The 26623-nt window shown below is 33.3% G+C and overlaps 4 protein-coding genes, 1 long non-coding RNA gene and 1 other non-coding gene across 6 annotated transcripts; 3 read left to right on the top strand and 3 right to left on the bottom strand.

The window, feature by feature from the left end:
• The first annotated feature begins 814 nt into the window (after nucleotides 1-814).
• LOC112417542 (uncharacterized) lies at nucleotides 815-1719 on the top strand. The gene is made up of 2 exons (XR_003008119.2): nucleotides 815-852; nucleotides 976-1719. It is a non-coding gene; the product is annotated as an uncharacterized lncRNA (long non-coding RNA).
• A 1685-nt stretch (nucleotides 1720-3404) lies between these two features.
• Nucleotides 3405-7210, top strand: LOC25502895 (pentatricopeptide repeat-containing protein At2g13600). Its single transcript, XM_013591014.3, has 4 exons — nucleotides 3405-3564; nucleotides 3661-3778; nucleotides 4459-4523; nucleotides 5179-7210. Exons 3-4 carry the CDS (start codon nucleotides 4506-4508, stop codon nucleotides 6655-6657), a joined length of 1497 nt encoding a protein of 498 aa, XP_013446468.1. The 5' UTR covers nucleotides 3405-3564; nucleotides 3661-3778; nucleotides 4459-4505; the 3' UTR covers nucleotides 6658-7210.
• A 2615-nt stretch (nucleotides 7211-9825) lies between these two features.
• On the top strand, nucleotides 9826-9905 carry TRNAL-UAG (transfer RNA leucine (anticodon UAG)). Its single transcript has one exon. It is a non-coding gene; the product is annotated as a tRNA-Leu (tRNA).
• A 5416-nt stretch (nucleotides 9906-15321) lies between these two features.
• Nucleotides 15322-16878, bottom strand: LOC120577375 (ATP-dependent DNA helicase RRM3-like). Its single transcript, XM_039828644.1, has 2 exons — nucleotides 15658-16878; nucleotides 15322-15564 (listed from the first exon to the last, which is right to left on the bottom strand). Exon 1 carries the CDS (start codon nucleotides 16787-16789, stop codon nucleotides 15674-15676), a length of 1116 nt encoding a protein of 371 aa, XP_039684578.1. The 5' UTR covers nucleotides 16790-16878; the 3' UTR covers nucleotides 15322-15564; nucleotides 15658-15673.
• Nucleotides 16879-16889: 11 nt separating this feature from the next.
• Nucleotides 16890-21947, bottom strand: LOC112417423 (uncharacterized; the record flags this gene model as incomplete). Its single annotated transcript, XM_039829158.1, has 9 exons — nucleotides 21725-21947; nucleotides 21278-21385; nucleotides 21055-21177; nucleotides 20779-20928; nucleotides 20628-20696; nucleotides 20060-20501; nucleotides 19021-19952; nucleotides 17690-18907; nucleotides 16890-17335 (listed from the first exon to the last, which is right to left on the bottom strand). Coding segments are annotated over exons 1-9 (3576 nt in total), but the record flags the coding sequence as incomplete, so codon positions are not given.
• A 974-nt stretch (nucleotides 21948-22921) lies between these two features.
• Nucleotides 22922-26288, bottom strand: LOC25502892 (replication protein A 70 kDa DNA-binding subunit E). Its single transcript, XM_039828850.1, has 11 exons — nucleotides 26078-26288; nucleotides 25179-25275; nucleotides 24966-25087; nucleotides 24787-24871; nucleotides 24560-24695; nucleotides 24314-24468; nucleotides 24093-24213; nucleotides 23799-24002; nucleotides 23610-23687; nucleotides 23425-23502; nucleotides 22922-23337 (listed from the first exon to the last, which is right to left on the bottom strand). Exons 2-11 carry the CDS (start codon nucleotides 25214-25216, stop codon nucleotides 23170-23172), a joined length of 1185 nt encoding a protein of 394 aa, XP_039684784.1. The 5' UTR covers nucleotides 25217-25275; nucleotides 26078-26288; the 3' UTR covers nucleotides 22922-23169.
• Nucleotides 26289-26623: the final 335 nt, after the last annotated feature.

Genomic DNA, 26623 nt, shown 5'->3' with positions numbered 1-26623 from the left:
ATAATATAAAATTAATAACTAATAGGATTAAACTGTTGTAATCAATTAAATTATAATATAATAAAATTTAATATTACGTTCTCCGTCTAAGAGGATGATAGACAAAAAAGACAGACAAATGAATAATAAATATTACTTTTCTCATCTCTCTCGTATCTTCATCTCGTCTCTTTACCCTCTCATCTTTTTGCCATCTCTCCTCTCTAAACTATCTTCTCACTCTTTCCTATATTCTCTCATCTATCTCTCTACCATCTTTTTCATCTTTTACTCTCTTTTCAACATCTCTCTCCTTTCTCTTCTCTTTCTCCCCTCTTTCTCTATCTCTCTCATCAATCTCCTTTATTTATATATACATTTATGAACATTAATATAATTTTATATATTATAATGTAGGTCCGAAAATGTTTGAGGATTTTCAAATAAATCCTTAAAAAAAAAACTTTTTTTAGTTTAAGGATTTATTTGAAAAAAAAAAGTTATAATTAGATATATGAACTATCATTTTTATGTAATTAAGTCTTTCTTTTACATGTTGACCAACTGAATTACCTAATTAAAAAAAAAATAGTTCAATGACCTCATTGCAAAAAAAAAAAATTAGTTTAGGGACATACCGAATAAATATATATTTAATTCATTCTTTGTTAAAAACAATCTAAAATTTTACAAGAGAAAGATCTATAATATACTAAATATGACTGTAAAAAATAAAATTCAAAATTTTAAGTGATACATATAATTTGGCTCAAAGTAAGTGTCAAAAGTAGTGACAGATAATATTTAAAGGACCAAAAATTTTAAAAAATATTTTGAAGTAGTGATTCTGCTGGTGTTGTGACAGCTTATTATGTAAGTAAACAATTACATTAATATTGAAATTTAGTACTAAATGTGCATTCTTTGATGAATTCCTTTTTGTGTTTTTATGAATCCAATTGATGAAGTGTTAACAAGAATAGGGGATTGTTGCAGATGTGTACAGAAAATGGTGCAGGGCCAGAAAGAGATGAGCTTGATTTTGAGTTTTTGGGAAACAGAACAGGACAAGCATATTTGATTCAAACAAATGTGTACAAGAATGAATTGGACCGGTAATCGTGAGATGAGACATATGCTTTGGTTTGATCCCACTGAGGACTATCACACCTATTCTATTCTCTGGAATAATCACCAGATAGTGTAAGTTCAATCGTATATTACTCTTATTGGTGTTCTTAATCTTATAACCCAAGTCAAAAAATGACATCAAAGTTTTTGTGGATAGAGTTCCAATAATTAAGGGTGTTCAAGAACAATGACAAACCAAACAATATCTTCCCAAATTAGAAACCAATGTACTTGTTTTCAAGTGTATGGAATGCAGATGATTGGGCTACAAGAGGTGGACTTGAAAAAACAAATTGGAAATTAGCACCATTTGTGTCATCCTACAAAGACTTTAGTGTTGATGCTTGTCAATGGGAAGATCCATTTCCTAAATGTGTTTCAACCACAACAAAAAATTGGTGGGATCAGTATGATGCTTGGCTTCTTTCAGGTGATCAGAAAATGGATTATGCTTGGGTTCAACGAAACCTTGTCATCTATGACTATTGCAATCATTCTGAACGTTTTCCAACTTTGCCTGAGGAGTGCTCATTGAGTCCATGGGAGTAATGTATCAAGGGAAAATATATGAAATATCATTTTTCTTTTAAATATCTATTTTTGTATCAATTTTTTTTTTTTTGTCAAATAGCTTAGTGGCTGGAGCTCACACATTTTAAATGTGGAGAAGTGGGGTGTCCGGGGTTTGAACCCCGGCCCCTGCATATAAAATGCATTGGTCCCTACCAACTGAACAAAACTCACCGGGATATTATCAAATTTATTTAGTTACATGGTTTGAGAAGAGTGCGTAAATCTCTATATATGAACATGTTGAACGGTAACAAATTTTACCTCCAAATGAGTTTTTTTTTTACTAAAGATGGTAACAGGTAATCCAACAAAATAGGTGTTCACAGAAAGTATATGTATTGCGTAAAAAAAAGAAATACTATATGTAATATTTTTTTGGCACAAAGTATGTGTAAATGTTTCTTAAAAAAAAAAAAATGCAAATGTAATTGGTAGGGCGGTGCATATTCAGACAAAACACACACATCATTAATCAACAAAAATATGAGGTGCATGTGTGCTTTAGATTTTGGTGGAACCCTTGTAAAGAAATGATTTTGGTGGAACAAATAGAAAATTTTGATTATGAGACAAATTTTATTAGATGTAACAACAAATTTATTCTTCCATCAAACTTGGATTGAAAAGCCAAATTTCTTCATTTTGTGATGATAGAAATCTAAGCTAAACAAGGGTGTAATTATTTATTACTTCATCAAAATAACAACTTATATTTTTAAGATAAAATTTCTATTTCTAAATTCCTTAACCAATACGTCTAATGTCTTTGAGACGCTAGTTAACAAAATCTTTAAATATATTATTTTAAATATCATATGTGAAGTTTAAGTTGTCTTTGAAAATTTATGGACAAATTACCAACATCAAATGAAAATTAACCATAAAAGCAAATTTATAAGTGACATACACAACTAATTTTTACCTAACTTACAAATTTAGTCACGTGATTAATTTTTGTGATTAATTTTTATTGATCGTTAGATAAATTATCTACAATTCTTTAAATGTAACTTACAAATAACTTTTAAAAAACGATTATTTTTTAAAACAAGTATAAAAATATACTTGAGCGGATTATATTTTAATCTTCAAAATTGCATGAGCCACATGATTTTTCCATTCTACCAAATGGTGAATCAATTTGATTTAAAGCTTGATTATGGTTTTAGTCACGCTATTTTCATTTATTTATGAAATTTATTTCCATTATAAAATCACTTTGTTTTGTCCTTAAAAAAAAAATCACTTTGTTTTGATTCCTTTATAAGATTTTTATACTTAAAATAAGTGATTTTTCATATCTTAATGACGTGACATACGATTTTACGATGTAGAGTGATCGACCATCATAAAATTACAAGATAATCAATTTTTTTTTTAAGATAATCAATTTAAAACTTCAATTTCATCATTTAAAAATAGAATTAGAGGAAAGGTTGGTTCTTCAAAAAAAAATTACAAAAATATGATGAAAGAACAAAAATTGAGTTATTTTGAAATAGAGGACCAATTTTTTAAATGCGTAAAATTCGAGGAATCAAAAGTGTTTGAAAAAATAAAAGTGTAATTAAAAATGAAGGTGTATTTAAAATTGTAAACCATAAATAAATTAGATTTCATATGTTTTATCAATAAGAAAAATAAATGATTTATATTTATATTTGTAACAAAAAATAATATCTCTAGAAAAAGATAAAATAAAAATAGATCTCATACATACTCGAAGTCTGTCGTTTAAGAGAGGTTACCCGTAAACAAAAGGTCAAAACGACACGAATTAGCTGGAAAGGGTTTTGATCCAAATCTTGATATTCAATTTGAAAATTTCACAATCAAATCACTAATCAGAATCATTATCGACTGCAATGGTCTGCGAAAAGTGTGAGTTTCTCATCCTTTTTCTTCAATAATCCATCCATATTTCTAGCTTTCGAAAATTCAATTGATCTTTTTGGTGATTTGAATCCGTGGTTTTAGGTCAGAAAAAATTATCGAAGGTGACAGTACCAGACAAATGGAAAGAAGGTGCAAGCAATACTACTGAAGGCGGTGGCCGCAAAATCAACGAGAACAAGCTCCTTTCCAAGAAAAACAGGTTCCCTTCAACCTAAACCCTTCAATTTCTTTTCTTTTCTTTTTTTTACTTATTTTTTTAATTAGGGTTTTACTTATTTTTTTAATTAGGGTATGAAAAGCATAGTAATTTGGTCTTAGTACTCTTATATTTAATTTTATTAGCTGATAATATGCTAAGGTAATCATTTTTAGTTTTAATATTGGAAACTTTGGGATGCAATTTTCTTTTACCTGCTTAGTATAACTTCAAATTTTGAGGTGGGGTGTTTTGGACTATGAGCCTGTTTGGATTGACTTATTCGAGCTTATGTAGTGGCTAAGTTTTTTGTGATTGTTTGGGAGAACTTATGAAAATAGCTTATGATATTGTTCATAAGTTGTTTTTAGCTTATTTTCATAAGTTCATTGAGATAGCTTACAAAAACAGGCAGCTTATACGAAAATAATCTTTTTGGAGTGATGCATTCAATAAGATTGATCAAAATATACTGATTCAATTTAATATATTCTGAAAACATGAAATGCACATTATGATAAGTGTTACAATGTGTGCGTGTGTGTTATTTTTTTTTGTGAAAGGAAATAACATAGAAGCAACAGTGGCGGCCATCTTTGAACATCAGTGGGCATTGAGTGCATAAATATACGTGTCTCTTAAAGTAACAATTTGGTTGATATCTGTTTTGACGTGTTTTGCAGAAAAATCAATCAAGGCAAGAGGCTGTTAGCTACAAGTCCTCAAATTCATGATAAGGGTAGCTTGGGTAAGCATCACACTATTTCAAAGCTGTTTTGTTAAACCTTGAATGATATGCTTTATAACCCTTTTGTATCTTTGTGTGTGTGCATCTTGTCCCCGTGTCCTATATTTTAGACATTGCATTTGTTGTGTCCATCTTCATGTCGTGCCTTGTTCGATATCAGATGTTCACGGGGTTTCTCTCACGTCACTATACCTTTTGATCTCTCTTTCTCTCTCTCCACATGTTCAATATCAGATGTTCACGGGGGTTCTCTCATGTCACTATACCTTTTGGTCTCTCTCCACACACACATAATGATCATCCATAATCCCCTATATCTTTCTGATGTTTGTATTGTATGTATGTATGTTATCTTAGTCATGAATGCTCTGATTCATTACAGACTGATTGGCGTCATGTGCTTGAAGATTTTTTTTTGAATGTGTTTACTGTTATTGACATGTAGTTATTAAAATGTGTATTCATCGAAGAGATTGGTTGGTTTTTTGGAATCTCATTTCATTTACATGCCAATAAGGTTGCATGTATCCTGACTCTTTTGATGATAGAATTATTGGATGTTAGAGTTACACAACCCCTGCATTCTGCACAAGATTGAGGTTTTCGCATATGATATTATGCATAATCTAAAAGTTTCTTTGATGGTTTGATGCAGAAATTCTTTGGAAAAGCTTGTAAAAATGTTTACATTAGAAAGCATTCTAAAAGTGCAAGTACCTGCCAAGCACTAGAGTCATTAAGCAGAATGAATGGGCTAATAGAGAAGCCAACAAAGTATGTTCTTTGTAATGCACTTAGTTCTTGTGCAAAAACCCTGAATTGGCATTTGGGCATACAAATCCATGCATATATGATTCGATCTGGATACGAAGATAATTTGTTCCTCTGTAGTGCACTTGTAGATTTCTATGCAAAATGTTTTGCCATTGTGGATGCAAACAAGATATTTAGGGCCATGAAACAACATGATCAGGTGTCGTGGACTTCACTTATTGCTGGATTTTCAGCAAACAAACAAGGAAGAGATGCCCTCTTGTTGTTCAAAGAGATGTTAGGAACTCAAATCAGGCCCAATTGTTTTACCTTGACTAGTGTCATTAATGCATGTGTGGGGCAAAATGGAGTCCTTGAACATTGTCCAACTCTTCATGTTCATGTCATCAAACAAGGATTTGATACTAGCAGTTTTGTGATCAGCTCATTAGTTGATTGTTATGCGAATTGGGGACAGATTGATGATGCTGTATTATTATTCAATGAAACTAGTGAGAAGGATACTGTTATATACAATACAATGATATCTGGATATTGCCAAAACCTGTACAGCGAAGACGCTCTCAAACTATTTGTAGAAATGCGGGAAAAAAATATGAGTCCTACCGATCATACTTTAAGTTCCATTTTAAGTGCTTGCAGCAGCCTTGCAATGCTTCTTCAAGGAAGACAAGTGCACTCTCTAGTTATTAAAATGGGTTCTGAAAGGAATGTCTATGTGGCCAGCACTCTGATTGATATGTACTCAAAGGGGGGTGACATTGATGAGGCTCAATGTGTGTTGGATCAGACTTCTAAGAAGAACACTGTGTTGTGGACGTCCATGATCATGGGTTATGCTCAATGTGGGAGAGGTTTAGAGGCTTTGGAACTTTTCGATTATTTATTAACCAAGAAAGAGTTAATACCTGATCATGTCTGCTTTACTGCAGTCTTAACAGCTTGTAATCATGCCGGATTTATTGACAAAGGGGAGGAATATTTCAACAAAATGATAACAAACTATGGTTTGTCTCCTGATATAGATATATATGCTTGCTTGATTGATCTTTATGCTAGAAATGGAAATCTGAGGAAAGCAAGGGATTTAATGGAGGAAATGCCTTATGATCCAAATTGTATAATCTGGAGTTCGTTCTTGAGTGCTTGCAAGATTTATGGAGATGTAGAGCTTGGAAGGGAGGCCGCTATTCAGCTCATTAAGATGGAACCATGTAATGCTGCTCCATATTTAACTCTAGCACATATCTATACAACAAAAGGATTATGGAACGAAGCTTCTGAAGTTAGAAGCCTTATGCAACAAAGGGTTAAAAGAAAACCTCCAGGGTGGAGCATGGAGTTGGGTAGAGGTAGATAAACATAATCATGTCTTTGCAGTTGATGATGTTACCCATCAACAATCAAATGAAATATATGCAGAGTAAGAAAGTATTTACTTTGAAATTTTAGAATTTTCACCCTATGTAGTAGAGGATATCAATATTCAAGCATAGATTCTCACATGGAATGCATGTTCCAATTTATGATGGAAAAAGTTATTACTTCCATGCCATTAAACAATGCATGACTGTTACTAGATGATTACAAACAGTGGTTGAATTTCACTTCCTGAAAACCATAGAGATTGCCTAAAAACACTTTTGTGGATCTGTGATATTTTACAGATCTCAAGGATTTGTTCTGTCTGCTGTTTGACATGGAGATAATGTGTAAAGCTAGTAAGTAGTAATAAAAGGTTTACTTTCTTACTGCATCCTCAAAGTATTAGTTTCTTAATTGAAGTTTTTTCTTTATGGAATTATTAGTTTCTGAAAAACTTGATATTCAAAGGTAGACTTCCTATTTACAATTTGTTAGTTATGAATGTTGAATTTAAAGGCTGAAAAAGAAGTATTTCATTTGGCCTCCAACTGGTGCATATTTTAGTTGAGACACACAATACTCGGTTAACGGGTCTTCTTCTAACAAGTTCTCCATGAAGTTCCTTTATTGGAACTTTCAAGGGGAAATCAACCTATGAACCTTTGGGGTAAGTGAAATCGAAATTCAAACTTTATTACTTATGATAAAGATCAAGGTGATTAGAATTGCCATGGTTTAAAAAAGTTTCGATATTATTTTTCTAAATTGGGGATGGAGAATTTTTTTTTTAAGGGGAAATGGAAAACATTTTAATTAATTAAAGTTGCACTAATTACTAATTTACAATTGTCTTTGAGAGAATTTAAACTTTGTATTTTGTGGTTACAAGTTTAACCTCTTATAATCTTACCACATTTATTAGGAGTTGATACAAAACTAGTCAACTAGTGAGCTTTGCCTGTTGTGCAAGCAATGTCTTTTAGGATTTTTCAGTTTTTCAGTTATATGGAAGTTAGAGTGGTTATGATTCACAGTGTGTATGTGAACAATTGTGTATATAAGGCAATACAAATTAATAACCAAAGTAGTGAAAGTGTGATTTCCATTCATAAACAATCATCTCTAATCTTCTTCTTCAACCCAAATACAGAAGTGATTAAGTGTAAACAAGAAAACTATAGTGAGTTTCATCTTGTTTCAACACAAGTCAACAACTTCAAGTGTTAGTATCAATATGTTAATTACAACATAATTTTAAGCCATTGTCAAATAATGTTATATATAGTTTTTGACGTTAAAGGAAACACGCATTCAAAGCATAATTCCAAGAGGATTATAAGCATTATTCTCTATCCACTTCAAAGAAAATTTCTAACATTAAAATCTGATCATCAGCTTGAAAAACCATCGAAGCATTGAGTAGTTGCAAAAGACAGTTCCGGCATCATCATGTGGACCTATCAACACCTTGTTATTCATTATAAGGCATCTCTAGTATGTCTTTTTAACTTTGAAAACTTGGAAGCTAACTAACACAGAGTAAATCTCTTAATACTAAACAAAAATTTGAAAGTTTCTTCACATGTGTTACATCATTCAGTAAGTGAAAAAAATTCTTGGATGAGCAATAATTTTTTCTTGAATGATAGTAGCATCTAATCTCCATTTTATTCCAGCACTAAAAAGCCTTGCCAATTTATAGTCATGGCTACTCCGGGAGATGACGTTAGTGCAATTTCTTCAACAATAAATAAGGGTTATTTTTATATTAGAAAAAACTTTTAAGTGAATTATTCAAAATGAATATCCTGTTTGAAAGATTGAAATCCAACTTTTAGTGATATGAAGTTTTTATTTTTATTTTTTAAAGATGATATGAAGTTATTTGTAAATTTTTAGCTGTGACAATTTTTTTAAAAGTAAAATTCGCACATTAGTTTTTGCAACCAAAAAGAACTACATATATTATCCACAATCTCAAATGTCCCCTCATGTAATGTAATATAATGGTAATGAGAAGTGTTATATAGTTCACGAAAATTCACAGACGCCTCAATATATAAGCAATCTGAACGGTTGCTATTGATTTTTTTTGTTTTTGTAATTTTAAAAATTTCACTATGTCTTCATTGTTATGCAATTCAACCAAATAAAAAGGTGGTCAACATCGTTTGAATTTGTTGCACCTTTTGTTTAATTGTGAATTCATTTTAATAGTGTTATGTTAAGGTTAAAGAGTGCTAACCTTTAAACTCTCTTTTTATCAATTAAATCTCTTACTTTTAAAAATGGAAAGAAAAAAAAAAAGTTGCGCAAGTGACCAACATCAATTAATAACCGTCCGTGAATTTTCGTAGCCATACCTTCCGTACTATTTAGCATTTTCCAATGATAATTGTATGTGAAATGTCAAATTATAAAAACATAAAAAAAAAACTAGCAGTTGATATATTATTCGTTAAAAAATTCATATACAATGCACAAGCTCTAACTTAACTAACAAAATGGTTAGGTCAATCACCATGATCGAGATTTAAAATTCGACCTCCACTTATGAGTTTAAGTTTTAATGATTATTTGTCATTTCATTTATCTACAAAAAAAATGCATACACAAATTGATTTATTTAAAATAAATTGAAGTCAAACTAACCAACCAAAATTAGTGCTGAAAAAACTGATTGTGAAACTTTGAGAAGGGCACGCTTCAAGGCCTCAAACCAACATCATTTTAAAAATGTCATTCAATAACCTACTTTTAGAATTGCTTTAGAAATACTAACAGTGGATTGGTCTAAGTGGTAAGGGACTTGTGTTTTTTAAGAATGTAGTTATAGGTTCAATTCATATCTCATGTGTATGGAAAACATTCCGTTGGTAGAAATGTGTCTCACATGTTTTCTGAAGGAGATTGGTAATTGTTAAATGGCGGTGAAAATTTCATACCAATATCGTTATAAAAAATAAATAAATTATTTCAGAAATAATTGGTCCACTAAAAATAAATGTTCTGAAGGGAAAGCATTACATTGGGACAATTTTAATCTGAAGGGAAAGCATGGAATGAATGACGATGACTTTATGGCGTTGTTTAGTTTTCTGTATTACACTTATCAATATTGTTATCTTATAAATAATTCATTGTAGAAATCATTCAACAACAAGACAGTTTGGCCGAGTGGTCTAAGGCGCCAGATTTAGGCTCTGGTCCGAAAGGGCGTGGGTTCAAATCCCACAGCTGTCAAATTATTTCTTTTTAACCTCATTTTTTTTCTTTCGTTTAGTATAATATTCTTTTTTGTTTTTAAGGAATATTCTCTTTGATTCTTGTTTATTTATATAAACAAACAGTAACTTTACTCAAAAAAAAAAATTATAAACAAACAATAACTACCTGTTTCACCAGGTGGCATTTAGGGTGGGTAGAAGGAATTCTTTCCCACCATGGGAAAGTAAATATTGACCATTAAATAAAATAGAGAACATGGTTTTATCATAGACACTCAACACCAAATCTTTTCCTCTTCTTCTTCGTCTCCTTCAAACCATTGTTGGTGACAAAAAAAATAGATTTTTCAAAAACCATTCTCTAAATTTTAAGGGCAAAATTTCAAAATTAAAATGATGAACCTAAATCATTATACAAAAAATTTCCTTGGGCATGAGTTTCTCTCCACAGTCAAAAAAATAACATAAATAAAAATTAAAACATAACATCATAGAAGAAATTTCAATTAGAATTTAAGAAAAGTGGCTTTGTTAATGGTGACTGTGCTTCTCTTTAACCCTTGAACGCAATTCTCTTGAGATTTTGAGTTCCTATGTTAGTTTCATGATTTTTCTCGATCATGAAATTTCAATTAGAATTTCCATTCTGCTACCATAATAGGCCATCAAAGACCATACAGCAAAAAGAAGACCATTGCTTCCTATGCTTAAGCCTTTAGCTAAGCCTTGTTTCAATCCCAATTTCACTGATCCTTCCAAAGCATTAGAGAAAGCAGCTATGGTTTTGCTTTCTCCTGCAAAGGAATAAACAGTTCTAATTGAAGAAATTGCTTGTTCTGCTATTGTACCGGCTTTATTATACTCTTCTCTCATTTTTTGAAAGATGTTGTCAAGCAAGCATAAGATTTAGTGGTGATTGGTGACTGTGAAGACCACGAGTAGGAGAGGAAGAAAGAGAGTTGAGACAGTTGGTGGTGAGTGTGAAAAAAGATTTGGTGTTGAGTGTCTATGATAAAACCATGTTCTCTACTTTATTTAATGGTCAATATTTACTTTTCCATGGTGGGAAAGAATTCCTTCTACCCACCCTAAATGCCACCGTTTCACCAATATGGTTTTAATTTTGTATTATCGAAATGAAAATCACTCCATCTATCCTTTAACTATAAGTCTCTATATACAAGTCTTTATACAAGTTACTGAGTGTATTATTATTATCTTTTCTTAAACACGTCAATAATTAATACTAATATCTTGCCCTTTAAATATGAAAATTTAATAAGATTCACGCATAAACTTGACACATTAAATACACTTACAACTTTTCTTAATACGTGTGAAATTAGTCAAGGAGGTTTAAATTTTTTTAATATGTATGAAATTAGTCAAAGAGGCTTATAATAAGAGACAAAAAGGAGTATATTCATCTCAACCATAACCGTCAATGAGTATATTATATGGTTCCTCTACACTTAAACAATTATCTTTGTTTTGTGAGTTAGCATTTCCCTTAAGTTTAATATTGAACAATTCATCTTTGGTGGAAGTTATTAATCATTTGAACCCAATTGTTTTGGTTTAGATCAATATATTTATCTCTTGTTTTATTCTTTTCTTTTTTTTTTAGTTCGATTAATATTAGTATATCAAAAGTAATATCAGAGATAACTCTATGAGTAAATATACTAGCGATACACCGTATATTTTTTTTTTGTCTCAATGAGCTTTATAAAAACATCGTCAACCCCCCTGATTCTAAAAAATAGACTTGTTTTCCTCTTCTTCTAAAAAAATGATGGGGTTATTTCTTGCTTTCTATTTCCACTCGCATGTTCTTTGGCTATGTATGAGTTATGATAGTATTGGCTATGTTTTTGTATTTTCTTAAAGCTCGCTTCCAGGAGCTATTTGCCAACATATTCTTTAATCCAATTGTCTTACGTCATATTAGTAATTGGATAATACAATTGTTTTATATTGAAGGCTTTGTAATGTACTAACTACTAGGTAGTATTTTAAAACGAATTCCGCTCATTATTTAAACAGTATCGCTCATTCCTAAAGTAAATGTCTAAAATGCCCTTGCGCATGTTAACATGCGTAGCGTGACTTAAGTTGCACTAGTTATAAGAGGAACGCAACTTAAGTCATGCTACGTGCTGTTATTAGGTCAGACATAACCTCATTCTGCATCATTTTCAAACACAACACACACACAAATCTCAATTTTCTCTCAAATTACCCAACTTCAAAATTCCTTCAACTTCAAATCAAACAACACTCCAACAACAAGAACAAGTAAGCTTTCACTTAAATTATGTTGGTATGATAGATTTTTTCACTTAATCTAGAATTTTTTAGGTTTATTCTTTTGTTAAAATTTTAATTTTTTTTGCAAGAAATCATAGAATGTTACATGCAAATGACTTATAGTGCTTAATTGTTATGATTTTTAGATACTATGTTAGATTTTTTTACACTTAGATTAGATTTTTTTAGATTTAGGGTTTGTTTAATTATTATTTTTTTGCAAGATATGACCCAATGTTACATGCAAATGAGTAATATTGCTTAATTATTTAGATGTTTGCATGTTTATGTTGTAGGGTTTATGTATAATTTGCACTCTAGGTGTTTGATAAAATGTTGGAATGAGTTTTTCATTGATTGTGTTTAATTTCTTATTGTGTAGATTTGAAACAATGGTCGAGTATATCGACGTTCATGCAGGATTCAACGGCGGAGAACCTCATAGGTTGAAGGTTCGGTGCCTTGATGTAACGTTAAGAGGTCTCAAGGATCAACTGAATGAATTCAACCAAGGAGTCAATCCCATAGATGCAAGGAGGGTGGAATATGTTCGTTATAAACGTCCAACGCTCGACGAGGGGAGAGTATCATTCACTTGGGTGGAGTTAAAGAACGACGAAAACGTGACGAGCATGTTTTGGGAGCACAACATGTTCCAGTGGATCGATATGCGGATAACGTTGCTGAGATCAACTGAAGATATCATCAACAACTTGATTCCGCCAGAAGATCGTCATTAGTTAGGGTAAGGTGCATTCCAACTACAACAATTGTCTTACCTCTGAAATGGGGTAATTCAAACTTGCCAAACGGCCATGACTCAAGCATTTCGCCCAGCGTTCATGTTTTTCCATTGAGACAATTGTTGTAGTTGGAATGCACATTTCAACTACAACAATTGTCTTACTCTGGATGGGGCAATTCAAACTTGTTAATCGGCAGGACTCCAACATTCGATAAGCCTCTTGAATGCTGGTATTCAAGTGTTAAGGAATGCACCTCATTCTTTTGACACTTGAATACCGTCATTCAAGATGCTGATCGAATATTGGAGTCCTGTAACACCCCGTTACCCAAAAGCAATTAAATAGCAAATATACATCAGAGTAGTTCCACAACGGGCATGCTACACGTCATTTCAAAATTTCTTAAATAGTAAATAAAACTATTTAATCAAGCAACTTATTATTTATGAAAACATAGCAGCGGAATAGTTTTCAAAATCCATAACCTCATGAACATCCAACAATAGTCTAAGGCATTAAAGGCCTTAACATAATTCAACATCATAGTTCAAAGACAACAAAAGGCTCCACACCATAAGTTCCAAAATTTGATACATGGAAAGGAAAAGCAACAATAATAAAAATGATAAATCCCATCCCACGTATCGGAGCCCTAAATACGACTTTGAGCCACCACCTACTACTCAGGATCACCTGCAAGTTACCCATAGGAAGGGCAACATTTTCAAGCAGAAGGGGTGAGATTCACAACAATAAATATAGATATTAAAATCATCAATTGAATCTAACACCCTAATCAACAACACTTTATCTTGTAAACAAATATATGTATAAGTCACAAGCAACAACCACATCAACAATACACCATGATCACAATGAATATATATATAAATGCATATTCAACACCAACATCATCCATCAGAAAATAACTGAAATCAACAACCAAGACTCATGCAAATGACATGACCACTGCTAAGACACCATCTTAGACTTCTTAATGAAATGCAATATGCATGTGGTACCAAACAGGACCGAAGCCCTCACCGCTTTTGAATGGTTAAAGCATTCATCAGGACCGAAGCTCTCACCGCTGTTGAGCAACTAGTACTCCAGGACCGAAGCCCTCACCGCTGTTTTATGCATATGCAATGGACCTACTTGTGTATATCTACATACAACTGACCATGCAATGCAACTCCATGTGACTCCACTATAATAATATGTATGATTCAATAAATAACATACATTTCAACCATCATCAGTATTCATCAATCCAACAATCCAATCAACCAAAATAATGTATAATTATATACAACCATGCTCAAATACAACAACACCAACCACTACTAATTATGCAAGCAAGTCAACACTCAGAAACTGTGCAACTCGCCTCGCGAGCACATTTGCTCGCCATGGCGAGTTCACAAAAACAGTAGCTCGCCGTGGCGAGTTCAAGGCGAGTGAAAATCAGGTGCTCTCGGGAAAAAATTGCCATTTTCTCACTCAAATCCAAATTCTAAGTTCCCTACTCATCTTTTTAACTTAAAACTTTCACCATTCATCGTTAAAATCATCTAGGTACCTTAAACCATCCCCAAAACATCTTATAACAACTTTTCAAAAATCAAGTTTTATTATGGGCTACTCGCCATGGCGAGTTGGACTGCTCGCGAGGCGAGCTATGAAGTTGCTCACTCGCCATGGCGAGCACAGCTACTCGCGAGGCGAGCGATGAACTTCTATACGGGCAGAAAACTGGTTTTTTCCAAAAATCCCATTTTCCTTCCAATCACTCCCCAAATCAGTTTACAGATACATAATTAAGTGTTCTATGCAACCAGAACCCAATTCTAACATCAAAAACATGCTTACAACTTCAAAATCATCATTCTATCATAAAACCCCAAATTCCCAATTCCTCATCAAAACCTGTTAAATACAAAATCAGAATTTAATAACTACATTCTTGAAGTAAACCTCACCCTTACCTTAGAATTACAGAAAGAAATGCACAGCAATAATCAACTCTAGGTTCTTCCTTAGTTCTCTCTTGCTTCCTCCCAAAACTGGTTCTACGTGAAACTGTTTTTCTAACTTCTCTGTATTAACTTCTCACTTAATGTAACTCCCTTCTATTTACACTTAACTCCTGAAAATTTCTACTAACTCCAATTAATTCCCCCAAACACCAAAATAATTATTATTTCATACTTATTCTAATTATTATTAAATAAATCATATGATAAAATATTATACCACATAAATCAACCAAAAACACACATATATATAAATACTAGTAATTGCCCCGTGCAACGCACGGGCAAAAAGAGACCGAAGTTGGGTCTTAAAGCATATGTCGATAAGCCATTACCAAAATGAATAACATACGTCGTCATTTTTGTAAAATAAAATACATAGTTAATCTATAACAACTAATAAATTAAACCACATCCATTGCCATCACAAATTTATGAATTAGAACTTCATTGGCATATTACAATCATAGAATGACTTCAAAAAAACATCAAAAATGAACTGCATAGCCCAATAGCAAACATATATCTCAATATAAGCCCTTCAAGACAATGATTCGCTACGTCATGTTTCCATCAAAAAACGCTGCAAAATAAAAGGAAAAAACAACTTTCAAAATTATATGCAGTGACTAATGATGATTGAAACCTGACATATGTATAAGATATGCATTCATACCTTGTAGCAATTCAACCTACAAATTATCAAATACTTCTGGATAAACAACATTGATAGTTGATGTGCAAGGGATACCATCTTCATCCAGGATTAACATTTTCAAACCTTTCTTAGTAGTTACTCTTGACACAGCCACATACAACTGTCCATGTGTGAATACCGGGCGAGGTAAGTATAAACCTACTTTGGACAATGATTGGCCTTGACTTTTGTTTATTGTCATAGCAAAGCATAAAGAAACGGGGAATTGCCTTCTTGAGAATTTGAATGGAAACCCTGAATCTGATGGAACCAAATCCATCCTTGGGATTAAAACCTTCTGTCCTATACTCTTTCCAGTGATAACAGTGGCAGTAATAATGTTCTTCCCAAGATGGTTGACTTGCAAGCGTGTTCCATTGCATAAACCATTTGCTTGATCAATGTTTCTTAGAAGCATGATGGGAACTCCAACCTTCAATGTCAGCCGATGGTTCGGTATCCCAGAACATTTGACATCATTGAGGAACTCAGTGGTACACCAATCTCCTTGAATATCATAATCCTCATCAGATTTGCAAGGTGTATCAGAACTGAGATAATGTTTCTCTTCGCCTTCTATCAAGGACAAAACATAGTCATTAACCTGTTCAACACAATCAAGCGTTGGAGCCAAAATTGCCTTTTCTTCAAAAATCCGCTGATTGTCAATGTTGTTGACAATATTAGGATAAACAAAGTCAATCAATTCTTGCAAAGGGTTATCACATGGAGGAATGCACAGTTCTTCGGGTATATCTATGCGACCTTCTCCATCCTCGTCAGCTTCCATCTCACCATTACCAATTTTCAAAATCCAGTTTGCAAAATCTCTAATCTCATTAGCACTTGGACTTGTACCATCATCAACTAACCTCATGTTCCTTGTGAGCTTCAAAACCTTGCAACTATGCCAAAGAAGAGAAGAGTTGATAGTGGACTTCATTATATCAAATCGATTAGCTTGTCTAATCACAGGTAATATTTGCCTAAAATCTCCACCCAATACGACAACTTTACCTCCAAATGGTCTGTTCAAGTTTTCCTTATCTACACCTCTCATCAAATCGCGCATGGTACGATCAAATGCCTCAAAACAAAATCTATGCATCATAGGAGCCTCATCCCATATAAATAAACTCGCTTCTCTTAGCAACTTGGCTCTCAAATCTTGTTGTTTTATATTGCAAGATGATTTCACATTTATTTTGCAGTGGAATACAAAAGGTAGAGTGAGCAGTTTTGCCTCCGGGCAACAATAATGACGCAATGCCGCTAGATGCAACATTTATTACAATTTTCCCTTGTGATCTTAGAGCTGCAGATAGAGTCTTCCACATGAAGGTCTTCCCAGTTCCACCATAACCATACAAAAAGTAGAACTGACCATCTTGGGTCTCAACCGATTTCATTATAGTAGAATAAACACTATGCTGCTCATCTGTCAACTTCCCAAGAAGTGATTCATGCAGCTCTCGGAGCTTGTCTTTGTCATAGTTCAATTCATCTGCAATGAATCTGTTTTCCATCTTTAAAACCTCTTCGAGAATCGGATACGGTAGAGATTTATAATCCTTCAAAGACTTTCCATTGTATCTCAACAACTTCTCTAACTCAATTAAGCAAAGATTCTTCAAAACAGAATCAGATATTTGAAGATCTGCACAATTTATTTATTACGAAAGTCATTGGATGTCATTTGATTATAATTCAACAATATCAGTTACCAAGAATAAAATACCACCATAATTTACGTAAGTGTTATATACTTCGTTTCCAATATGATATACGTATAAGTATTATAAGGTGTTACTACTATTTGTTCTGGTTTACGCATAACTTAGTAAGAGAATAACACAAAACATGTGGGTGCACCCTAATTTTTTGGTTTTAATGTGAATTAAGAAAACATGATGGCATAAAACAGTTAGAATATTTAGCAGGTTCTACTTAAGTGTAAAATGCATATAGAATTATCAAGTTTGAGACAAAAAAAGAATTATTAAGTTTAAACCTGGAATATCCAACTTCCTTCGTCTTGCATATAGAATTCCATCAGCCAACATTTTCCAAGTTGCATCCCACACCTTATCAGGCTTGTGCATAGTGCTCATGTTCAAAAGTCTGACAAACAAAACCCGAAGCATATGCCCACTCTCTGTTCTATATGCTTCTAAAATTCCATCAATGAATTCTTTGTCATCCGACAACAAACCAATAGCATAACAGGCGTCTTGGAACGTATCATAAAGCTTACCGTTGACAGTTTTGATACAATCATACCCCATGCAACCCTTCTGGATCGTCAATAAGATGCGCATATAATACAGTTCACCTGAACCGACTGGAATGTATGAGAGCCTACCAATTTGAAAACCATTTTTCCTGGGATGCCATACCCTTTTTGTTGGAAAGTAAGTGAATTTTGAAGGGTATTCCGCATATGTCAAATCCCTTCCATCTGCATACAACTGATTTGCAGCAAACCAAGCAAGAAACATTGTTGGTACTGATTGATGATAGTCAACCACTTTGTTAAGGTTTTGTGTTTCCTTGAACCTAACACTTTGCTGACCTTCCAAATGCAAAGATAATCTCATGACAGGAGGCCATTTTTGATGAATATCGAACATGAAAATTCTCCATGTAGCTTCACATGGGGATACATAACGACAATCATAATACCTCTTGATTTCATCTAACTGTGCTGGATCTTCTTTGTCGCCCGATTTGTTTTTTATCTGTAGGTTTGCTCTATCGGGACCTTTGTTCACATACTTGAACAAATACTTAATTGCATTTGATTTGTTGCAATATTCTGTGTTAACATGACCTTGGTATCGCATCAATAGTGTTGGATTATACGGGACAACATACCTATTATCCAAAGGAACTCCATTCTTCATGACGGACAAACCACTGTCCACTCTTTTATACACAGGAAAGCCATCCTCATCTATGGTGGTTGAGGACAAAAACTTCTTTGGGAAGTATTTGGAGCATCTTGGTCCTTTCATGCAAGGTGAACCTGAATTTGCCTTTCCACATGGACCATGCATCATAAATGTAGAAACGGCCAAATGCAACTTTGGGTATAAGTCTGGGTGTGGTATTTCCGCTGATATGACCTTGTCGATGTCCTTAGTCGTGTGGATTTTGTTTGACCCTTCTAACCACAACAAAATGTGTGCATGTGGAAGCCCCCTCTTTTGAAACTCAACAGTGTACATCCCTGGAAAAAATATATATAAGTGGATTAAGTTCAAAATATGTCATTGATTCAATTAAAATACCCACACTAATTATAAAATTTTCTACATTATACAAAGCAAACCAAAAATGTACCTGCAGTTACTTTCCCAAACATTTCATTTTTTTTGAAGTCAGTCATCATCTGATCAAGTTTCATCTTAAACACTCGGGAAATAATATCTGGCCTGTCTGAAACACTAAGACCCTTTTCTCCAACAAAATTCTTAATTTCACTCCAACTTGAGTTGCACGTAAATGTAATGAAGAGATCCGGGTATCCAAATCTCTTACAAATTGCCATGGCATCTTGGCAATTATTAAACATATACCTTGGTGAACCTGTGAAAGAATCTGGCAGGATAACACGCTGTCCAGCATTACGGGGGTCTGTATCTCCACTTTCAACTGCTTCTTGTAGTCCGTTCAAAAGATCTGATCGAATGTTCCCTTGATTGTTTCTTATGAAAGAAAGCCTCTGTGCTTCAATCATTGTGTAACAATCAACAGAAAACTGTTGGAGAAGTCTTCTACTGTACATAATGTTTCCAAATTCACACTCCCTTTCTTGAATCCTAAAGGCTATAAATTCCCGAATAGCAACTCTTTCCTTTGATCCTCTATTCTTTTCTTCATCTTCCCACTCTCTATAAGGGATGTCCTCCTCGTAACCATTTTCACCGCGAGGAAATACTAAGGGATACTGAAGTGGCATGTATAGTGGATGTGTCTCATGTAACCTTCTTAAACCTTTGCTCACATCATCAACTATAATATCTCTTCCTTGTTCGGATAGATCATAATCACCGACTATCAATCCTGCAACTTCATCCACAGTTGGTAAATTATGCATCCTTGAATCTTTTTTCCTCTTGCGAAACAACCTTAAAGCCATCTTTGGAGGTGATCCTTTGTCAACCAAGTCACGAATCTTTCTAAAGGATTTGCATAGAGGGTTACATTGATCCAACATTTGTTTAAGATCCTCCACTAATGAAAGATCAAAACCTCCCTCACCACCTTCACTCCTGGAAGTAGTGCGAAAATGAGTAAATTAATAATGTTACCATTTATAATAAATTTTACACAGTCTTTATTAATGTTATCTAAATAGGAAACAAAAATAAATACTTACTCAAAAACCCTTGTTCTATTTTGGACTTCATTTTGGGTGTCATATATGTATAACTGCGCAAACTTTGGAGTAGTACCGGGCTCAGGCAAGAGACTACCAATTCTATGGTAATTTTGTCCACTCAATATGAATTGCGGCGGACCATTTCCATTGTTTAACTTAGAAAAAACCTTGCCTCCTAGTGATGTAAATGCAAACATACTGTTGTACGCCCTTATATTCTGTTGGTAGTGCTTACTTCTAGGTTCAGTCCCATTGAGCAGTGATACCAACAGTTTAGGTGTTTCTTCTAAGAGAGGAATATCAACAAACCCTTTTTGACAACAGATGGAGAACTCAGTGCTATCATTCGGTGGTCTAGACTTTTCTGCCCTTTCCTCTATCCAAACTTGAGCCTTGCACCATTTACACTGGATTTCTGGATAGCCCAAATCCAAGCATCCTGTCGAAAGTGTGAACAATAATTATAGGTCATATATCCATGTGCATTACAAATGATAGATTAGGCCAACAGTACGTACAAATGAACTATATACTGAACTAAATAGTATAGGATTATTATGTAAACCTGTGATCTCAGCATCAACGTAGATAGAAGCTCTAAATTCATCCAAATTTCGAATGTTTTGATTGACCCCTGTTAAAAATTTCGATGAAATCTAAGAAGTTGTAGCTATCTATTAAAGTGTATTATGTAGGGAAACTTAATAAAACCTCACCTCCGAATGATGTCTGCTCTCTTGGGACGACATCTTGGAGCAACGAATCGAAATCCAAATGTGCCACAGGAAGTTGATTGTATTTCCTTTTCCTTCCAATTCTGGTCTTTTGTGCCTTCTTAACGGTGTTTGTTACTTGTGATGCCACATCTGCTAATTCACATGTGAGGTCAATGGAAACATATAATGGGCTGAATTAATAATTATTCTTATTTAACACTTTCGGTGAAAATTAATGTACAAAGGAATCGAACAACTTTAGAATATTTGACATACTTGAGGACTGTACCGACACACCGTTGGAAATTGTTGATAATGGAGTCCTATTCTTTCCTCCCACTTTAGAGGAACCTTCCCTTGATATATTGCTCACTGTAGGGTTAGTTAATGTTGATGCACCTGTCGAAAAAGTCGTAAATTTATTGATATTGTGAAACTAAACATTGGATCTACGGAATACTTAATTAGAATACCATTACTATACTGAAAATGTTCTAACCTGATGCAAATGATGTTTGAGAAGGAAGGGTTGGTGATTGGAACAGCCTAACATCGCTTGAATTTAATCCATTGATATTCCTCGACGTCAAGCATGATTTATTTGAATCTATATTGTAATATAATGTTCAATATTGTATAAGTGATAAATTATTTAATACTAAAAAAATTATTAATAAATTAACAAAAAAAATTAACTGATGTTGTTGGTTAACAAAGTTAGACTATCACCAGTAGTAAGATGTGAAAAGGGAATCCTTGATGACTCAGTACAACTCTTTCTCTTCCTATATCTTAAAGCAAAATCTAGATCTTCATTCTCTGCATAATATTTGAACAAACTTTGTGATCTTTATAGAATGAATTGTAAGAACTACAACTAATGTATAAGCAATTACATAAAAAATATAGTTTAAGCTAATGATATGTTCTACATAATATTAAGTACCTTTATCCCTTTGCTTTTCATTGCTTCCTCTATTCAACTTAGCATGTTTTCTCTTCAATCTGGCCATTTTTGCATCTTGTGGATCCATTGTTGGTTGGCTTCAGGAAGATTACTTTGGCTGCAATTAATTTAGTTTCACATGATGGTAGTCTGTTGTTGAAATCTCTAAGGAAAAAGAAACTAAGGGAAAGTGCATGTCATGCGTGTAGGAATACCCACAACATTACAAAATATGGGGAAAGGCAAACTATCTTGTGTCTTAATCATATAAGTCTTGATTCCCATATTTACACCAAATTAGAAAAATAGGACATCTGACTTGGCTTTATGCATAAATTAATTTGGAATAAAGCTTGCAATATCATTTTCATAAAGTGGGGACATTAGGAATTTTGCATTAGAGGACAAATTACATATATCAATGTGTAAGCCCTTTTATAAAAAGGTATAGCAGGTGTGTGCTTTATTTTCCATGACATAGAGTCAATAGAATCAAATTAAAATATGATCCCCCAAAAAATTAAGATGAGTATAATGAATAAAATATGATCCAAAATTTTAATGGTGATGAGACTCAAAAATTTCATCTATAACTATTGCCAAACCATTATATACTACTTGTTACAGAACAACAACAACAGTCAATAAATATTAACAGTCAATACATATTTCCATTAGTCAAAATATATCTTTTCATTAACAGTTAATAAATATAATTAAGTTTACATCAGAATTCAGAATAGAATTGAATGGTAATGAATAATATTGAAGCAGTAAAATTAAGTTTATACATCACAAAGAGACATTCTTATTAATACTACTAAATCCTACTAAACATAGTAATGTATACATTTTGACTTTCATATAAATACATCATTAAAACTAATTAAGCTGAATATTGTGTTATTATAGGCAATCGCTTTCCTTAGGACACCCTTTTCACACTTCAAGTTTCTGTCTTCATTCCATCCAGATATCTCTCTTTGCATCCAATCATACACGCAACCAATAAAACCTGTGGAAAAAAACATAAATTGTAAGTTATTTGCATTTTGCTATAAGTTTAATATAAGCAGTATTAATCTCAATTAATGATATCAAAAAAAAAAAAACTGTAAATGAGACATGATTACCTTGTTTAGTTGACATACACAGGACAGTTAAAAAAAACACAAAATATCTCACTTGAATATATCAGAACAAACACAAAATCTTAACATAATGAAATTAGATTACTTAATAATGTGCTCAGATCAACATATTACAGATCTGATAAGGTAGCAAAATAAACTGATAAACAACAAATCAGTCATAAACTTAGCACCAAAATATTACAGTTCTCAAAACAAATTATACAAATTGAGCTCATATGAGACTGACATTTATAATAGTAAATAAGTTCATTAATTAAAGACATAATTAAATAGAATCCCAATAGGTGCATTTTAAGGCTTTTCAATCTTGATAGTTTTCCTCAACATCTTGAGAGACATGTTCATCTCATCATCATCCGTAGTGGGAGATCCCCTCTTGCTAGATGCAGCAGAACCTTTCTGACTTATCTCAACCACATCAAACTCACAATCTGCAACTGCAAACTTAGGCAGAAGATCCTGCAAAGATTTCAAAATTATGAGTTTTAAAATTCTAGACTCCATAAATCTAATTAGGGCCTCAGATTTACATAGTGTTCTTCTGACCTGTGTGACAATGCCAGAACCCTCCCCCAACAGCATTTCCTTGCACTTCTCAACAGGTTCAGTCAATGAAAAATCATCCTACAAAATAATATCACAATATTTTAAGTAAGTTTTACTCACCATATTGAAGAGAAAAATAGACAACACTCAAACAATAAACACAACTACATTATACTACTCCATACTTGATTCAACACATCAGAAGAGCCAGCAATCATGGGAGCTTTCCCCTTGTCCAACAAAACACTTAAGGAAGATGCTTCCTACATAATATTAGCATGGCCACCATTACTCTTAAGGTTAAAAAAACATAAATGTTTTAAAACCACCAAAATGCTATCTATGTCCAATATATAACAGCAAAGTATTCATACCATGGCGTTTTTGAAGAAGGCAGCTTCTTCTTCACCCCATTTCTTCTTGAACTCATTGATAACATCCGGCATGGCACAAATCTTCCTCACCCTGAATGATTGCTCAAATCTGGGGTTTTGATCAACTTTGGTCTCTACCTTGAAGAGGAAAGTTTTGCCAATGATTCCAGCAATTTCAGGTGGTAGATGACCTTCAGAAACAGCCTATACATTCAAAACTCATGTATCAGTGAATCCTTTAAGTGTGCTGGTCATAAAAATACAAAGAAACACTCTATTCATCCAATGACTTACCACTCCATGTTCAGCTAGCATGTCAACACAGCTCTTGTTAAAAAGTGCAGTTGCTTCTTTGTCAAAAATTACTAAGGTAGCACAATCTGTATGATCAATTGCTCTCACCCTCAAACAGTACCTAGTACAGTTATAAAACATTCAGTTAATTTATAGTGTGTATAAGGTCTTGGGTCAAACACATAAACTTTAACTAAGAGTTATAGAGTAAAGTAGATCACCTAGAGAATACTTTCTTCACATGCCTATCACACTTCTCACAATAGAACATTTGAGAATCAGGGATGACAGCCTTAGAGCATATACATGCAGTATACCAAAAATTTTCCCTATTAACTATTCTCTTAATGGTTCCAAGCACAACATAAACTTCATTCTGTCATATAAATAAGCACAAAGTAAGTAATCATGATTTAATGGTAAAATTGTGCCTATTAACAATAAAAAAAAAAAAGCACAACACTCACTGTGGTAGCATCTTTGAGCCCCTGCATAGTGTTCCTGGGTGTTCCATACAAAAACTCTTCTCTAGGGTCAAGTTTTGCTTCTGGTTGCAGCTGGGTTAAACCAAGTGGGGATGGGGTATCAACAGTCTCACTCAGCCTAAAAAAACTTAAAAATAAATGTCAAACAAACTACTACATTTCAGTTTTACATGAAATCCCAAATAGATTACAAAATACTAAAGTTATACCTATTCCTCATGCTAACAGCAGCATCACATGTAGGCTTGAAAATAACTTTGGTGCAACCAATACAGTTCTGAACATGTATTTTATCTAAAGGAATATATAGGAATTAATTAAGTAGACTTTTCACAAAGTAAAGAAAGGACACAATATAAGAGGGTAGCAAGTTATGAATAGTCCTAACCTTGGAAGCTTTTTGCTTTGGCAAGTTGGATGATCACAATCGCATTTGGGATATCTCCACTTGCTATAAAGCTGTTGAGATCATCTACATAACTTCCAAACAAAGTACATTGGATCTTGAACCTGTTTCAAACATAATCAGATTAAATAAGAACCAATAATGTATAAACTAATAAAGAAAGAAATCAAGCAGTTGAAAAAAACATTGTCTTACCCTCCAGCCTCAAGTTCAATGACATTGAGCTTTGTCATATTTCCATTCCTCTCAAGTTCCCTCTCACTTCCAACACCAGTCAAGACACCAATGATGTCTAAAACAATTGTAAAAATAATACAGAGTTAAATAGACAACTATTAACAATAAAAACTATTGGACTATTGAAAAATAACAAAAAAAATCGAAAGGGAAATAGAAAACTACCAACTAAGTAATCAGTGTCATAGGTTCCTCCAATAACTTCAGAGATTGGAACCAACTGATAAGGTGACTTAGTGATTGTAAGGGCAGGGAGGTATTTAACCTTTGAACTAAACTGAAAGTTCAACTTGTAGGTGTGCTTAGTGGTTCTATAACCACCACCATTGTTGGCAACACCCATATTTTCAAAACTAAAGCATTTTCCTTCAAAGAGATCATTCCTAAACTTGTAAATCAGAGTCTTCTTGAGTGAGGCATGTATCCTATCACCAGCCTCATCAAGAATGACCATTTCAATGGAAAAAGGCATCCTATTTCCATTGAAATCAGACACTTGCCAAAGCCTAATGATTTTACCCTTCAAGTTCCAAAAAGTTTTTTCAGTGCAAATCTCAGAAATTGCTGAAAAATCAGATGTGTTAGACATCTTTTTTTTTTTTTTCTTGAATGAGAAATGTATGTTTTTGATTTTTTTTTTTTTCAAACAGTTAAAATGTAAATGCAAGATTGTAAACTAAAAGAGGGGAGCAAAGAATTGCAATGTCAACACAAAGAAATTCTGGGGTGACTTTTCCTTCACCCAAAACACCTCTTTTATAGGTGATTGCTAGGGTTTGAGTTTGGATTAAAAAAGATTAAATTTTAGGGTTCAATGTGGAGGGAAAATTTCGAATTAAACAGTGAATTATTTTTACCTTGTGAGATGAAATTAACCTTGATCTTATCCTCACAGCACCTCCACCAATTCGAAAATCGCAAAGATTCGTCCACTTTGTAGACTGAAACACGTTGATTTGCAACCCTTTGTATGGAAACTGTGGTGTTTGTGACGCCATCGACGGTGACTGGTGGTTGTAATTTAACAATCAAAGAGGAAAGAAGTTCTGGTTTAATCTGATATGGTGATTAAGGGTTTTGTACCATAGCTGATTTGCTTTATCATTTTGGTGTTCTTGTTTGAAATCTCCAGCGGCAGACCAGGAAAAGCATCACTCTTTTTAGGTTAAGCAATTAATGTCTCTGAAAAGGAGAAGAGGGTTGAGTATTGGGCTGGACTACCAACTGGGCCTGGGTTTTAATTTGTTTTGTTTGTTACTTAATATGTGGTCCGAAAATGAGGTTTGATGGCTGGAAATCCAGCAATTCAAAATTTATATAATCAAAATGAATAAAAATGAGAATTTTTAATTTCAAATGTAGTTTTCTGATCCACATTGCTAATTTTGATCATTTTTTGTACT

The sequence above is a fragment of the Medicago truncatula genome, chromosome 8 (assembly GCF_003473485.1).
Source record: "Medicago truncatula cultivar Jemalong A17 chromosome 8, MtrunA17r5.0-ANR, whole genome shotgun sequence".
NCBI lineage: Eukaryota > Viridiplantae > Streptophyta > Magnoliopsida > Fabales > Fabaceae > Medicago > Medicago truncatula.
This window is presented reverse-complemented; position numbering and strand designations above follow the sequence as displayed.